This window comes from Phodopus roborovskii, unplaced genomic scaffold (genome assembly GCF_943737965.1).
Source record: "Phodopus roborovskii unplaced genomic scaffold, PHOROB, whole genome shotgun sequence".
In the NCBI taxonomy this organism is placed as follows: Eukaryota; Metazoa; Chordata; class Mammalia; order Rodentia; family Cricetidae; genus Phodopus; species Phodopus roborovskii.
In genome coordinates this window covers 27,218,760-27,235,439 of record NW_026126416.1, presented here as the reverse complement: position 1 = coordinate 27,235,439, position 16,680 = coordinate 27,218,760, and the positions used below count along the sequence as shown (strand labels likewise).

Below are 16,680 nucleotides of genomic sequence, written 5' to 3'. Positions count from 1 at the left end.
ATCTTGGCAGAGATATAGCTATAATAGATGTTGGGAAATTTCTAGGAAACACTAAAATCAGTAGAAGCAACAGATAGGACCCACCCACATCTCGGTAGTTTTACGTGAAGTACAAACCATGGTGATTTCTACATTTGGGGCTGCTAGTCTCCTTTGTTTTGTTTTGTACTGTCACTGTTTGTGAATGCCCATGTGCAAGCAAGATGAAAAGGACATGATGGGAGGCTGGCCCTATAAAAGCACTGTGGTTGACTCAAAATCCTGAACAGTAGGGTGACAGGCAACCTGTGCCTCAACCAAGGTTCCCCAACCCTTACTATCCTTGCTCCACATACCGAAAGCCTTTCTGTGCTCTGAGAAACTCCTGAGAAAGAGAGCACAGTTCCCTCCAGCTAACTGGAGGCTACCTTCCTAGGAACACCTCACTTTACACTTCGTAGCAGACACGGTCAAAGCAAACAGGAATCCAGTTTTAAGTAACAGATATTTGAGTAACCCTGAGTGAGTAGTCCTCAGCAAACAGGACTCCTGAAGAGCATCTATCTTAGCTCTCTCTTTCAACAGAGAGAAAGATCACGTAGGTGATTACCACCTGAGAGCCCACACCTGCAAGCTGACTTCCTCAAGCCCAAAGGACAGTCAAAGCATAACCCATTAGGGATCCTGGCCAACTGCACTGGCTGCGCCATTCAGCTCCAGACTCAGCAGACAGACATGACTTTTCAGTTGGTGTTCATCTGTGCAAGGGAAAAGTTCATGTCATCTGGACCAACTTTCTACTGAGCTTGGCCTGCATCTGAGCTCTGTAACTTTCCATGGTGTGGAAGGCAACACATCGCTATGTCTGGGATCCAGCTGGACAAAACTGAGGGCACTGTGAGCTAACAGGCGGATAGTCACAAGGGGAATCTAATATGCTCATATCCAACTTCTTTTGTCCACTGAGAAACCGTCCTCAAGAACAAATGTACATTTTTCCAAACTCCAAAGTGAAAAATGAGCATCAAAGCCAAACAAAGATGTGAGATTAAGTTCTTTGTACATAGAAATGATAATTTCACTAGACTGAAGTCGGGGCTTTTGTACTCTAATTAGAGACTCAGAGAAGCCGTTTGAGTTTCATTCGAGGCTTGGAACCTCAACTGCCTAAAAAGTACAATGCAAAGTTTATTCTATTACGACAAGAACCAGATTTCCTAATCAAATCAAATTGTTTGGCTTTGCTGTAGAATGTTGCTATTTAGAAAAACCACCAGAGGTGTCTTAATGGCAATAATTTGGCATGGTAATTCTATGAAGGTCAGGTTATGACTCGCAAATCACAAACATTAGCAAAGAGCAGGAACTCTTCCACCCAGTTGCATCACTTCAATTAAGTGACACTGAGCTGTGACATCCCTCCATACAAACGCACTTAAACAATTCTGTAAAGTGACTGTTTAGGCAAAATTCATAGATTCCCTGTGAATTGTTTCTTCAGTTCCTCACATCCAGTGTGATCATTCAAACAATGTATGAAATGCACGGTAGAAGTGTTCCCTTTTGTAAACAGGATATCCTGTGCACGCCCTATTTCTTGTAGTGTCATTTGTTTGAAAAACACAAAAGGGGTTCTCATTATGACAGCACAAAAGAGATAATTATTGGGGTAAAGAAAAAGAAAGGACAATAGCCTCAGGCAAACTCACCAAACTGTGGCCGTTTATGACTAAGGCATATTCTCCTGTTCCAGCTTCTTCTACACCCGAGTCCAACTCCAGCTGCTGCTTACTTCCATAAACTACATGTCCATTGGAAAAACTCGTGTTTTGTCCAAACAAATTTTCCTTTGCTTTCCTTAAAGAATAGGAAAATTAAAAAGGCATAACACAGTACTCAGAGCTAATCTATGTAACCGCACCAAAAGACTGCCCTAGAAGTTAATTCACTCCATCACTACTCAGACAGACTAAGGCCCAAGAATTAGGTCCACCAAGCAAACCAATGGACGGACAGCAGTACATGTCAAAAAACTGTGGTGTGGGGGTGTCACACAGGAAACAGACAGCTAAGAATGATGAAAAAAAATCAGCTCAAACATTTTTAACTACCTAAAAGCTAGTTTTAACGATGGGATCTCGATAGCTTTGGTGAATAAAGGATGGAGAGCTACTCTCTGGCATGCAATGATTTTAAATATGCTAAAGACAATGAATGACACCTTGTCATCACAGAGTGTCCCCCTTATCCCTCACCCCCTTTTCTCAATTTTCCTCTCCCCCACTGTGTGTATGTGTGTGTAATGTGAGGTAAATATATGTGAATATAATGTGGTGTGTGTGTGTATAATGTGAGGTAAGTACGTGTGTGCATGTGTGCGTGTGTATGCGTGTGTGCATGCATGCATGTGTGTGTGTATGTGTGTGTGTGTGTGTGTGTCGCGTGCATGATCACCAATTTGGCATACAATGTTATAAGAAACTATAAACATTAAAGCATGAGGATTGGATTGTTGCAAATGGAAATTCTTTGCAATGCTCTAGACCTAATCAGCAATAGACACATGAGAGCCCTGCACACATCTCGCTCATGTTTCCCAGATACGAGAAAATTTATTTGATGACATAGCATCCTTGGAAGTGGCATTTTACTGTTCTTTTCAAAACTGTGAAGGGAAATTGCCTCCCAGAAGACCTGTGGGTGACAAGGTTATAAATAACAGTTCATTGGCATAACCATAGGAGCGTCTGTCATCTGAGTACCAACAGATGTCCCCTGCATGAGGGTGCCCAAGCCAGCCACTGCATGTGAACATACAACTACAGTATAGATGAGTGCCAAACAAAAACAAGAAGTAACAAATAAATTACTACATGTTTTGGCTTATGGCAAAAATGAACTATTTCCCTGAAGCCCCACCCAGTGTGGAAAACATTTATTAAAAAAGATTTATACTGAAGTCCTCTGATAGGATAGAATGAGCATATTAAAACAAACATTTTTCCTTCAGCTTTTGAGTTATTTAAACATGCACTGCTAAAAATTTACATACAAACTACAAAGGAAACCCAGAGGCCCTCATGCCACCTTGTTTCCTGGCTCAACATTGCCTTCTGCTGTCCAGGGCCAAAATCGCACCTTCACTTAAAAGTCCTGTGTAAAGTTAGAGGGAGGGCTGTGTGGGAAATGCACTGTGGGGAAGAAGACAGAGCGGGCTCGAAGGATGACTGTGGCAAACACACGGTTCAGGCTTTCACAGTAGATAAGCAACCCAAGGAATGCTCATCATAGCCATGAAAATTGACAGCCCTATGTGATGAATAGAAGAAATAAAATTGGACCTGAGCATCTCTATGACAGTGCTGCAGATCCCATAAACTGGGTTTTGAAAAAGCCCTGAAGCAAAAAAAAAAAAAAAAAAAAAAAAAAAAAAAAAATCTCCCAGGGTTTCCTGTTTAGTGATGTTCCCATTTGCTGTGTCAATGACTCAACCTGTTTCCCCGTTGGTGGAGAATGAAAACATTCCAAAGGAGGGTGAAGTTCATGCACACACTGGCTGAAATTCTACTTACTTAGGAGTTTTACCCAACAATGTCTTCCTAATATGTGACACAAGCCATTTTCTGGGTAGAAAAAGGGACAACTTTCATGCTCAACTAAAATTCCTAATGCTCCCTCCTCCCAGGCCTTCACTCCCTGCCAGACTGGATGCTCAAACTGTTGGACCTGGGCGGAGGTATTTATTCATAGCTGTTATTTCTTTTACTTCCTGGTACTCAGTTCTCCAAATACAAGCTGGCTCTTGCAAAAGCAATTCATTAAGAGGGAGGGAAGCTGCACATAATACCTTTCAACAAAGATAAACTGTACATCGTGTAGGTAAACATACTGTTTAACCTCAGGATGCAAACAAATACTAAAACAGAAGAATGCCTGTGCCTCCTAGGCTTTGTGATAAGGGGAAGTTTAGTACAATGTTGAAATGTAGAGATACTTTGGGAGTTCAGTTGAATACAACATTCATAGTCCCTACCATCGGAGACACAGTACAGCAGAGTGAGGCCTGTATTCAGGCATGCATTGAACCTACAAAGAAGAAAGGAGGAAGCCACAGGCCATTTGTCAGTCCTTTTCTGGCACCCAATATCCAAGAATTAAAAGGAACTGTTAGGAAATAGGTTAAACATTGTGTTTAAAGAGAAAGAGTGCAGACTTTGGAACGAAGGCCAGTGCTTTGTGCTTGCTTATTTCTTGGGAACTTGGGTCTGCCTCTGACAGATTAGCTATTTGACTTTTGGTCACTTGATTAGTCCATGGCAAGCCCAGGACTTCAAATTCCTAGCTCTTGGTTACCACAATAAATGGCTTTAATCTTATAGTCAGCCACAGGCTCTCTCTAGGATGGAGTAAGATGTAACGACAGAGGGCAATTAGAGACAGCATGACCCTACCCCTACCAACAGTGGAGGAAGGGCAAAAGAATGAAGTTTGTACTGTGAGCTTCAGGATTACCCTCTCTCACTGCTCCAAAGACCTTTGAAGACAGTGATCCGTTATCAGAAATGGGAATTGGCCCAGACAAGGCCATGAACCCCTGAAAACAAGCAATACTTTTGAACCCCTAGGCAACTCTACCAGAATGTGCCAGAATGCAGAATGTAGTGTTCTAGAATTTTACAATTTATGAAAAAGAAACTTGACCTACTAAAACACTTTACCAGGGAGACTAGAACCTGGGAATTGAAACCATGGTGCCTCTTGTTTGGTCTAGATGACATTATGGCCAGAGTTACCTTCTGCTCCATGAAAGGATTCCTGTCTAATATCTTATAAGCAGACTACATCACACAACTAATCTCATCTACCCAGGAGCTATTTGCATTTGCAAAAGGTACTAATGCTTACAATGTCTACTGATTTAAAGAGTCCCTGTGCATCAGGGGGTTGTTCAGAGGCAGTGGAGTCAGAGGAAATGGATGTTTCCAAGAACAAAGCATGTGATCAGTGCTACAGAAATGAAACACTGAATGAGGTTTCTTGTCTGACCCAACAACACTGCATTTGCTGTTTTCTTTGGAGCAGAAGATGCATGCACCATTAACATGCAATCCATGAAATAACCTCAGAAACATTGGCAGGGCTTAACTGTAGATGGGCAGGCACACTGCTAACAATAAAATATCAATGGGAGCAAAATCAATGGGGACTCCACGTGTCCAAAATGGCACTGATAACAGTAAGCAAGCTGGATGCATGCTGTGTAGCTTGAAAATTACAATGTATAATAATAGATGTTATGCTGAAAAAAATCTAAACATACTTGACAGGTTTAACTACAAGCATTTAAGTAATTTCCCTCCAGCAGCTACTATCCCTCGGGTCCTGTGCTTTTGACACACTTTTTTTTTTTTTTTTTGCATGAACCTTCACTGAACTTGAAAATATAACATGAGAATATGGAAGGGCACTAATTTATTATTTTAATATGTCAACCCCAAAGCAATGAACCAAGATTAGGAATATAGTGGAGATTCCCCACACAATAGCTCTCCTTAGGTATCTCTCCCCTCAGTTTCCTTAGGAAGCAAATGTGTAGCTGAGCAACATACCCTCATGGGATGTGAAATGCTACACCTACCTGCAAATCTTTTTCTTTGAGTCTTTTTCTTCTCATTAAAAAAATAAGTGTTTTTAGTTTCTTATCAATTGTAAGACTTTGCACAAATACTACTACTTCTGATAACATAACCAAAAAGACAAAAAAATTAAGCTCGTTGCCTGATTCTATTACTTAGAAAGAACCACACCATATATTTTCCAGGGTTTGATAGGTACTTAGATGTGTAGTAGTGTGTATGTGTATGTGTGCATGTGTGTTTTCAAAATATATCATTCTATGCATATTTTATAATCTCCGTATTTCACTTAGATATGTTTACCCATCTTCCAAAGTCAGTAAAAGCAAAATCATTTTATTGACTATTTGTATTACATTATGTAGGTTTTTAATATTTTTCCAAATGAAGCGACAGAAAATAAATATAATGAACAGATAGATTTTAAGAAATATTAGTTCTCCAAAATCAGCATCTGTGTGCTTCTATGTCCAGTGCCGCCCACCACTCTTGTGCATCCCAGCACTGGGCAGCAGCTGTACAAACTGCATGTTCCACTTTTCATAGGGAGTGCTCAGCAATCCTGGATGAGTAGTGCTCACTCTCCTGACCATACGGCACCTCCTACTGTGTTTTCCAAAGTTATCTTATCATGAACTGTGGGTGCCTCCTAAATACTAATTCCAATACTCAATACCCCAGAGACCTGACGCAAAGAAGGAAGGAAGCTGGGGAACTGGTGTTTTTAAAACGCACCTTCAGTGACATTGTTATTCGTTATCACTTAATATCTTCCAGGTTTTTGCCAACAAACAATTTTAAAAAAAAGCATGCATGACCTGAGATTCTTTCTTAAACACATACGAAATATTGGAGTCCCAAAGACAATGAATGATTCATTGTCAATGTCACCTTTATCCTAGCTTTTGTTACTAACATGAATGAGACTTGAGGAAGTTGCAGGAATCATTGGGGGACTGCGGCACACATCCTCCTGCCTTCCAAATGCCTGGTAGTCCTTCTCCTCCCCACACTTACATTCTCCCTCTCCTTCAGCACATACCTGAGCTCTTCTCGCACTTCCACAGCTGTGTTCCCCGTTATCACAAACACGGCATCCATGGCGTCAGTCAGCACATTGCAGGCATAACCAATATTGATGGCAGTTTCTGGTACAGAAAAATTTTTGAAGCTGTGACTGTGTTACCCAGAGCCTATCAGACCCACTGAGGTTAGCAAACAGACAATGCTTTATACAACACAACTGACTGGGAGAGAGGCCTGAGACCTGAGACCCAGAGCCAGAAACCACCATCACTCAGCCCTTGGAGGACCAGGAACATCTATAAATCCATGGCATCTCATTTGGTTTTCAAAACCACATTTAGATTCTCAAATCCATACTCGTTTAGCTATCCTAAGACCTTAAGGTACAATGAAGAAAAAACATAAAACTTTTTACCACAAACTGCTAATAACTTTGAGTGCCTTATTGGCCAAAAGTGTTTTATTCCTCAACCAATAAGAGAAAATATATACAGAAGGAAATCACCCACCATTTATCTTTTGTATAACTCAAAGAAATCATATAAATAATGATACTTACAATAATTGAATAGGTACTTGCAATAATTGAATAGCTGAGCCTTAGAGACAGGTCAGCTGCACTAAGTCTCATGCAGTAAGGATCCAATGAGTACCTCAGGCTTAAGCTTTCTATTGTTTAATTTTGTAATCACTAGTTTAGGCAGAAAAACAGAGTGATAGGCCTGGTGGCACAGGCCTATAATCCTAGCTATGTGGGAGGCAAAGGTGAGGAGAGTCACAAGTCTAAGGCCAACCTGAGAAATTTAGTGATATCCTGTGATCCTGTCTCAAAAAAGGAAGGATGGACTATGTAGCTGAGTGGAAGAATGTTGCCTAGCATGTATGAGACCCTAAGTTAAATCAATAGCAAAGAGACAGACAGGTAGATAATAGGAATATAGGCGTGTATATGCAGTTATATAAAGAACTGATTTATCTTATCTAAAAGCCCTTGAATGCTCAATAAGGTACCTAACAAAATGTATATAGTCTTACAAATAGGTACATGCTAGTTTATTGAATATTTTCTGTTTCCTGATGATCAAGCATAAAATTTTAAGCTTTCATTGTTAGCAACAGATTAACAACTTACTAATAAAATAACACTCAATTTTGTCCCCATGAGGACCGTTCCCCCTGCCTAGGCCATTCCAGCTCCTTGCCAGCCCCTCTTCTGTGCCCTGCCCCCAACCTCAACCCCAGCAGTCAAATGGTGAGTGACCTGCCCATCAGAAAATCCACTCCCTGGATTTTTATCCCCTGGGACATCTCCAGTGGCCTATGTTACAACTGCTGGGCCCAAGCCCCAACCCCAGCAGATTTCCACCACTCTGGGTCAGACCATATTAGTCAGAACAGGCACAAGCCATACCAGCTTGCTTAGACTCCAGCTGTTCAGGTGCAGGTCACATCAGTCAAAGAAACAGAGTCCCCATGATGCACCAAAGGCCAAGCAAACCACCACAAGGCCAACTCCCAACTTAGACACAGACTCTCAACTAGACCAGAGATCAGTTACACCAGCCACCAAAAGCCCAGGTCACAAAGACTAAAAACCCAAACAAAACATCCATCCAACAAAGACAAACTAAGAAATTAAGGACTAGAACTAATCATCCCAAACCCAGATGACTAAATGCCAGTGTAAAAATACAAACAACAGCAACCAGGATAATATGGCACCACCAGAGACTAGCTACCTTACAACAGTAAGACCTGAATATTCCAATGCAGGCAAAGCATGAGAAAATTACCTTAAAACAACCTTATAAAGATGATAGGGTTCTTAAAAAGGAAAGGAAAACTTCCCTTAAAAAATAAAGGAAAAGACAAACCAAAAAAAGAGAGGAAATTATCAGATCCCTTAGAGAATTCCCAGAAAAAAAAAATGGGTGAAAAAAACTATTCATGACATGAAAATTGAAATAGAAGCAATAAAGAAAACACAAACTGAGGGAATTTGTGAAGTGGAAAGTCTGGGTAAGGGAATAGGAACTACAGATGCAAGCATCACCAATAGAATACAAGAGATGGACGAGAGAATCTCAGGCATTGAAGATACAATAGAAGAAAATGATTCATTGGTCAAAGAAAATATTAGCTCTAAAACCACCTAACACAAAACATCCAGGAAATCTGACACACCATGAAAAGAACAAACCTAAGAATAATAGAAATAGAAAAAGAAGAAGAAACTCAGCACAAAAAACCAGAAAATATATTTAACAAAACCATAGAAGAAAGTTTCCCTATTTTGATAATTGCATGACAATGTAAAATATATAAACAGTTAAAATCGACTTCACCTTTCACCTTCAAATGATTAAAATATTGAGTGTATATTCTATATTTTTGTCACACACACACACACACACACACACACACCACCTCAACATCAAAGATATACATTACCCCAAAGTAAAGGGTTAGAAAAATGTTTTCAAATCAAATGGACATAACAAGCAAGCTGGTGTTTAGCTATCCTAATATCTTACAAGATAGACTTCAAACCAAAATTAAACCAAAGAGATAGAGAAGGACATTTCATACTCCTTAAAGGAAAAAAATCTATCAGGATGAAGTCTCAATTCTGAACATCTATGCCTAAAATGCAAGGACAACTACATATGTAAAAGAAACATTACTAAAGCTTAAATCACATATCAAACCCCACACATTAATAGTGGGAAAATTTAACACCCTACTCTCACTGAAGGGGTTAAACTCTCTCAGTTTTACAACTGAATTTAGGTTTTAGCTCTGGAGAGAAATAGAACCAGTGTCTCTCCCAACAAAGGGCCATTTATCAACAAATTACATTCAGGGCCTAAAGAGAAAACACTAATAAGGCCTGAACCAGCCCCCTGCAATATCTCAAGGTAATGACCAAATAGAGACAGATCCTGTGAATTGTCCAAACATGCCCAAAGATGGAAGAATTGTAACCCTAGCCAGTCCATGTTAGCCCTATCTAATCAGAAATGTACTAATATAACTGCCATTTTCTTAGCCAATCATAGATAGGATAACCTAACTATCCCTAAAATGGCCATTGGTTGCACTTAAAAGGAGCTTGCATGCTCCACTTGGGGTTGTACCAATTTTGTACAGGTGAACAACCCCACATATGCTGGTATAATAAATAAATTCTCTTGTTAATTGCATAAATGGATGCTGGTCTTTTGTGGAACTTCTCTTGGAGCCTAACACTCAGCAATGGACAGATCATCCAGATAGAAACTAAACAGAGAGAGAATGGAACTAAAAGGTGTTATGACTCAAATGAACATAACAGACACCTACAGAATATTTTGCACAAACACAAGAGAATATACCTTCGCACCATCTCATGGAACTGTCCCCAAAATTGACCATATGCTCAGTCACAAAGCAAGTCTCAACAGATATAAGAAAATTGAAATAACCCCCTGTATCTTATCAGGCTTCCATGAATTAAAGCTGGATTTCAACAACAACAGAAACAATAGAAAGTCTATAAATTCATGAAAGTTGAATAACTCTCTACTGAATTACTACTGGGTTGAGGAAGAAATAAGAAAAAAATTAAAGATTTCCTAGAATTAAATGAATAACATGCCCAAACTTATGGTACATGATGAAAGCAGCGCTAAGAGGAAAAATCATATTAGTAAGTGTCTGCATGAAGAAGTTATAGAATTCTCATACTAGAGACCTAACAGGACATCTGAAAGCTATAGAACAAAAAGAAGCAGACACACCCAACAGGAGTAGATGACAGGAAATAATCAAACTCAGAGCTAAAATCAAATAAGACAGAAACAAAGAGAACAATACAAAGAATCAATGAAACTAAGAGTTAGTTCATTAAGAAAATCAACAAGACAGACAAACTCTTATCCACACTAACTAAAAGGCAGAGAGAGAACATGCAATTAAACAAAATTAGAAATGAAAAGGGAGACATAAAAGACACTGAGGAAATCCAAAGAATCATTAGATCATACTTTAAAAACATGTACTTCACAAAAATTGAAAAACTCACCAAAATTAAATCAAGATCAGATAAATAATTTAAATAGATCTATAAACCCCAAGGAAATAGAAGTCATTAAAAGTATCCCAACCAAAAAAAAAAAAAAAAAAAAAAAAAAACCAAAAAAAAACAAAAAAAAAAAAAACAGACTTCTACCAGAATGTCAAAGAAGAGCTAATACTCCTCAAATTATTCCACAAAATAGAAATAGAAGGAACATTGCCAAATTCTTTTTATGAAGCCACAGTCACCCTAATACCCAAACCACATAAAGACTCAACAAAGAAAGAAGATAACAGACCAATTTCCTTCATGAACATAGGTGCAAAAATACTGAATAAAATACTTGCAAATCAAATCCAAGAACATATCAAAAATATCATCCACTATGATTAAGTAGGCTTCATCCCAGAGATGCAGTAATGTTTCAACATTTGAAAATCTGTCAACGTAATCCACCACATAAACAAACTGAAAGAAAAAGCCAACAAGAATATATCACTAGATGCTGAAACATCCTTTGACAAAATCCAACCCCATTTCAGGAGCAATCAGAAATAAAGGGGACATACCTAAAGGTAATAAAGGCAATATACAGCAAGCCAATAGCTATCATGGAATTAAATGGAGAGAAACTGAAAGTAATCCAACTAAAATCAGGGACAAAACAAGGCTGTCCACTTTCTCCATACCTATTCAATATAGTACTTCATTCTTCTAGTTTTAGCTACAGCAATATGACAACAGAAGAAGAGAAAAGGGATACAAATTGGGGGAAAAGAAGTTGAAATATCACTATTGATAGACAATATGATCTACATAAGAAGCCCAAAAATTTCTACCAGGGAATTTCTACAGCTGATAAACATCTTCAGCGAAGTGTCTAGACACAAAATTAACTCAAAGAAAATCATTAGATCTCCTATATACAAACAATAAATGAAAAAGAACCCTGAAAAAGAAACTAGGAACCATCACCCTTGACAATAGCCCCACATAATATAAAATATCTTGGGGTAATTCTAACCAAGCAAATGAAAGACTTGTATCAAGTCTTTAAAAAAACAATTGAAGAAGATCTCCTATGCCCATGGATCAGCAAGATTAACACAGTAAAAATGGCTATTTTACAGAAAGCAATATACAGTAAGATGACCAGGAAAAACTGAGAAATATCTTTTGTTTAGCCTCTCAGGAGATTACTCAACACCCTGAGTTCTTCTAGAAGATCTTCCCCACCGGCATCAGGAAACTAGAGGACAATGTCAGGCCTCCAGTGTCCCCCTTTGGTAGGGACAGAACAATGCTCACATGAAAACCATGTTAAGACAGTTTCTCTGTAAGGGTGGCACCTGTACAGAAACTGCTGTGGAAAGGTGTTTTTTGTTTGTTTTAAATAGCAAGTTTATATTTTTAAAAAAGCTTTCTTTTCACATTTCAACTTTTTCCTATGTAGAAAACCAACAAAATATTGAAGTATATAAAGTTGCTGATTAACATTTTTTTCCAAGGAATTAATTTTCCCCTCTTCAAACATCATTATCACCCAATTCCAAATTACCTTGTTTGTCTCCTGTTAGAATCCAGATCTTAATATTGGCTAGTGATAGATTCGTAACTGTTTCAATAACACCTTCTTGTAACTTATCTTCTACAGCAGTGGCACCTAGTAGCTTCATTGGAGAGTAAAGAATAACATGTTAATACATGCAAAGAACACATGTAACATCCATAGCTTTCAGCCAGAGTTTAAAGAAAGGAATGGAAAATGAAGACAGCTTATAAAATGAGGGTATAAATTAGCACTCTATTGTGTATATAAATCAATCGATTGTGTAGAAACCCAAAAGGAAGTATAGAAGTAATAACAGCGGCCCAGGGAGGTAGAATTTACATAAGAGAGATGGGATATTAAGATAGCATGCTGGCATAAATGGACAGAGGTCACTCCACCTCTAGAGATTTAAGAAGTCCCTAGCTGCTTCTCTACTTTCAGCAGCAAAGGAGAGGTCCAAAGAAGAAGCCCTCACCTCATAGTCAAGAAACTGAGGACACAAAAGGTTGTGTCCCTCCATGACTTAAGAGGTCATTAGGTGATCTAATAGTGAAGATTATTCAGTTTTCACCCCAGTGATGAGACCTGCTTCCTATGACTCCCAGATACCAAACTCCTTGATCACTGGAGTCTTTGAGAAGAGTGACTTCTAAAATAGACCATACTCTGGGTAGTCGTCAGAGTCTCCTGGGCCCAGAGAAGTTCAAAGCTATAGTCCTGCTCTCCATATCAACTGTCTCTATGCTAAAAATGTGGATCACAAAGCAGAGAAAGGAAATGAATATGCTGATAAATGAGTTGTCTACTGTCCTCTAGTTTGGAAGGGTTTCCATTGCATTAGTTATTGGCTGATAAAGCCAGTCCTCTAGAATCCCTGGGGACATACATAGTAAGCTCAAAGCCAGCATATAAATCTAGATTCAGCATTGAAAGAGAACCATCAGCTATCAAAAGATGATTTAACCAATGGCTTAAGCAAAGGGCACCACACTTCCAAACTTATACCATCAAATCTCTTTCAATTTCTTCATACAGCCCAGATATCCGTTCATCCCTCTCAGTGGTGGCAGAATTCGCATCTTCAAGCATCTCCTGCCACACTTTAAAATACTTGTCATCAAGCTCTCTATAAGCAATTGCCAGGGTTCGAAGGCCTTCGCCTGCAAATTCCTGTAAGAAAAGATGTGATCTTAGGAGCAGGTAAATAAATATAACAAAAGTCCCCACAACATAGGGAGGGGTTCACTCACATCCATTTGGTCACAAGAGCACTGTATCGCCATTCTGACTGTAACTCCTTATCTCCTCAGGCACAGGAAAGAATAGTTATGTTTTATGTTCAAGTCTATGAGGTTTGGCCTATGGGGACACTAGCTTTCCCCTAAAAAAAAACTCTGAAAATGCCTGCTGGAGTGATATAATCTGGAGGAAAGGAATGGTGTAGAAGATCTGTTGGAAACAACTGCATCGGTGTCCAACCTTCTTTGCCTATAGGAAGCATGCCTGTCCATAAGTCAGAGCCCTAACTCCCAGTGATGAGGAGAGGCCCTTACAGTTTCCAGGCAAAGAGAGGAAGCCCTTTATGGACTGTATCGGGTTCTCTCCATAAGATTTCCCCACCTCAACTCCAGTCAAGCATCCTTGACAAAAATTCAATGAGTCCTACTTTTGTATCTACTTGAAAAATTTCCATAATAGAAACTAGAAGCAATAACTGATAAATAAGTAGATGATAATAGTTGAGTAAGAGAAGTCTGGTATGCTACTTATGGTTATGATAATAACCTTTGGAGGAAAAGGAAGAGAAAGGAATGAAAGATACTACACATGTAAACTTTGAGGGCTATCTTGGGTCTTTCATTCTAGACTCTTCTATGAAATGTTTTCCTTCTTTACTACATTAAATTTTCATGTTTAATAATAAAACTTCTTTGAAATCTTGAAGATACCATCATCAAGTCATACCAGCTCAAACATTATTTGTTAGAAATTATATTCATGGAGTGAATTTTAATGAGTAATCACATATTGAGAAGTCATATTTTTCCTCAGTTTCTGATAATTGTCCACCTGACACAGCCTAGAGTCATCTAAAAGGAAAGACTTAGGTGAGGAATTTCCCAGATCAGATTGGCCTTTGGATATGTCTATGGGGAGTTGTCTTGATTAACTGCTGCAGGAAGGCCCAGTGCACTATGGGCAGCACCATCCCCAGACAGGTAGTTCTGGACTATATAAAAAAAATTAGTAAACAAGAGCTTGTGAGTGAGTGAGTGAGTGAATGAGCGAACCAAAGAATGATCCAGCAAGCAGTGTTCCTTCATGATTTCTGGTTAATGTTCTTGCCTTGAATTCATACCTTGTCATCTCCAACAATGGACCCAGACATATACGCCAAATAAACTAGCACATTTGGTAAACTGTCAATCATATGATTCTTCCGGTAATTTATTCCTCTAACAAGGGTGGAGGGTCAGAGATTGGTGGCTGCTATGTGTTTCACACAGACACATTAGCTAGAAACTTAAGTAGATTGAGTTTGGGGGCAATGTCGAAAACCTCACACGTCACTTCTGCTTCCAGTGGTCATTTTATGGGCCCCCAAACTGTGAGCAAAGCATTTTAATAGCCATTTCTGCTCCTCTGGGCATTGCTGGTCACCAGGCATGTTTGCCTATCATTTTGCTGTATAGTGAAAATAGAGTATTGTGTTCAGACATGTACTAAATCATGATGCACCCTAAGGAGTAAAAAGTAAAGTTGGTGCATGGTGCAAAGATGTGCTTTATCCCAGAAAGACCACAAGGAACATTAACTGAATTCATCACCCAGGCAGTTGGTAGTATTTGGGACATTTCATGCACATTTACAAGCCCTATCTCCCAAGAAGATCACCACATCCCCTTCTGATCTGAAAATCTAGTTACAACCTTAAAACCATCCATTGTCTTCTCAATTCACATAGACGCGTCTTTGCCTTTAACTCTCAACCCCACTGGGCATTGCCATTGCCCCCCTCTCTGTTCCACACAACCATGAATCAACTCTAAGAGGACACTAGAAAAGGGAGCAGATGCCTTAAGTCATCTAATTAGTTATGAAACACACATTTACTACGAAATGGTCATTTGAGCAAGGCCTTTTCCTATCGTTAAACTATCCAAAATCAATGACTAAATACAAATTTAAAAGCATACAATGTAGAAACCAAAATGATGAACATGTGTGAAGGAAAGGGCAGGTCCAATTTATCTGCCTTAAAAACAATTTGACTGCAAAGAAAATGAAAAGACAAAAACTTTTAATATGAAAGGAAAATGTCTAGAGCCTTGGTATTTGGGCAATGACAAAAATCATATAGTTACTACTCCAATATTGTTTTAATTAAGAAAACTAAAAGACCATGTCAGTCTCTGGAAAACATTAAGGGGAAAATCAAGAATCCTCTATTTAAAAAGGGAAAATAGCTATGTTTGTAACAATTATTACTAAACCATCACTTTAAACTTAAAGTTAGTCAGAATATTTATATTTTATGTTTTTTATAAGAATTGAGGGGGTGTTTTATAATAAAACAACATCTGACACTGACAAATCTTCAGTAATTTTAGTGGAGGAATAAAAACTGATAAAATGAATATTGTGAACCATTTCCTGCAAAGTTCACAGGTCTCAACCAGAACCTCAAACAAATTATTAGCATGAAAGGTGGACAACAGGTTTATGTCCACAGTGACCCTATTATTTCATAGACCCTTACCATTGAGAGGGGAAACGTACAATGATCATCTCTATACCCTTCAGAAAGTATCTGAAAAAAATATCACACTAGCCATAGAGTGTGTGGGTCGACACCAGTAACACATAAGGGACTCACAATTTGTAGCAGGAGTGAAAGAAGCCTCACAGGACAAAGCTGGTTATCTCCAGAGATTTTCTTTCACTCACCATCTAAACACAGCCAGAAAGTAGTGGACCTAACTGACCCTAGCTGATGAAACTGTGGCTCTCCCAGCCGTCCTGTGCTAATCCACCTGTGCTGAAACTCAGTGGTAGCTGGTTCCCAGATGCTCCCTGGCACTACAGCCCTCTGTGGGATGGCTCCCAGCTGCTCTATCTTAGAAGTCAGCTCATTTGCTGATGTTCATTAACAGGTATCATAGGCGATGGCAAAGGATGCCTGTGCTGACCTTACTCGGGGCACTTACACTGAGATGATCTGACGTCAAAGACAGCAGGTCTTTGTTGGAAGGATGGAGTTTCTCAAACAAAATTGTGTCTGCTCCTTTGGAATAAAGTTTTATCTGTCCTTCTGGGTTTCGAACTGGGGAAAAAAAGAGTTTGGAAAAGCAGGTTATATCACTGAAATCTGTGAAAACTAGATTCTCCCAGTTTAGACCATGTGGAAATGGGAAAGGTTTCAGCCAGAA

General features: G+C 39.0%; 1 protein-coding gene across 1 annotated transcript in view; it reads right to left on the bottom strand.

Annotated features, from left to right (window-relative positions):
* Atp8b4 (ATPase phospholipid transporting 8B4 (putative)) overlaps positions 1–16,680 on the bottom strand; it is a 165,171-nt gene that overhangs the window by 32,330 nt on the left and 116,161 nt on the right. The window contains exons 16-20 of the mRNA XM_051183488.1: positions 16,459–16,574; positions 13,256–13,420; positions 12,257–12,368; positions 6,658–6,763; positions 1,689–1,836 (exon numbers count right to left, since the gene is read on the bottom strand). Of these exons, the coding sequence (XP_051039445.1) occupies positions 1,689–1,836; positions 6,658–6,763; positions 12,257–12,368; positions 13,256–13,420; positions 16,459–16,574 (647 nt within the window). The remainder of the gene's footprint in view (positions 1–1,688; positions 1,837–6,657; positions 6,764–12,256; positions 12,369–13,255; positions 13,421–16,458; positions 16,575–16,680) is intronic.